General features: G+C 49.0%; 1 protein-coding gene across 1 annotated transcript; it reads right to left on the bottom strand.

The window, feature by feature from the left end:
* Positions 1-6: 6 nt before the first annotated feature.
* Positions 7-593, bottom strand: LOC106013004 (focal adhesion kinase 1; the record flags this gene model as incomplete). The annotated part of the gene is given in 1 exon segment (XM_013087568.2): positions 7-593. A coding segment is annotated over 1 exon segment (198 nt), but the record flags the coding sequence as incomplete, so codon positions are not given.
* Between the last annotated feature and the right edge of the window lie 506 nt (positions 594-1099).

Genomic DNA, 1099 nt, shown 5'->3' with positions numbered 1-1099 from the left:
AACTGTCACCACAGATAGTTGACACACTAATGTTATCTGCCAACTGTCACCACAGATAGTTGACACACTCATGTTATCTGCCAACTGTCACCCCAGACAGTTGACACACTCATGATATCTGCCAACTGTCACCAGTGACAGCCAACACACTCATGTTCCCTGCCAACTGTCACCAGTGACAGCCGACACACTCATGTTACCTGCCACAATGGTAGCACATTAACGTCAGCATCCACAATGTTTACAAATTGTTAACATGATCACTCAAGTCTACAAATGGTGGGCATGGTAAACAAAGCTGACAAACTGCGATCATCGGCCGAGTCTGGAAACTGATCTTACTCAAGTCTACCAATGACCGTTATCATGAACAAAAAGTAGCTAAATTGCGAGTCCTAAGAGTTGTTGCCCCTGGCTGAGTCGACAGCATCCAGTAAGTTCTTGGAGTCCATGGCGAGCGCGTGGGCAGACTTGAGCATGCTCTTGCGGTAGTCGGTGAAGAGAGGAGAGTGGCAGTTCTGCTGGGCTAGGCGCATGGCGTTGATGAGAGAGCCCATGTCGGTGGACAGAACTTTCTGGGCCATTTCCACCTGCGGGAGACACACATGAAGTAGGTCAAGTTACGGTTTGTTTTATGCACAAATTTACCACACTATGGGGCACAAGTTTACCACACTATGGGGCACGCACAAGTTTACCATGCTATGGGGCACAAGTTTACCATACTATGGGGCACAAGTTTACCACACTATGGGGCACAAGTTTACCACACTATGGGTCATTATATTATGATGTACCGATGGACGGCCGGTAAACTATTCTACATTCTGCGCCATTGACAATTTCTGTCCCTCTACACATCACGTGAAATTGACACTCAGTGAGCACACGGGGGAAGACAGCGAGATCCGCTCACCCACGGGGCTCCCTGCGATGGGTCCCGGCTATATCCTGGCCACCAGCCTCACTGGATCACTTGTGTCCTCGTGTCGGATAGATACCGGATCACTTGTGTCCTTGTGTCGGATAGATACCGGATCACTTGTGTCCTTGTGTCGGATAGATACCGGATCACTTGTGTCCTTGTGTCGGATAGATA

This window comes from Aplysia californica, unplaced genomic scaffold (assembly GCF_000002075.1).
Source record: "Aplysia californica isolate F4 #8 unplaced genomic scaffold, AplCal3.0 scaffold00604, whole genome shotgun sequence".
NCBI classification, from domain to species: Eukaryota; Metazoa; Mollusca; class Gastropoda; order Aplysiida; family Aplysiidae; genus Aplysia; species Aplysia californica.
This window is presented reverse-complemented; position numbering and strand designations above follow the sequence as displayed.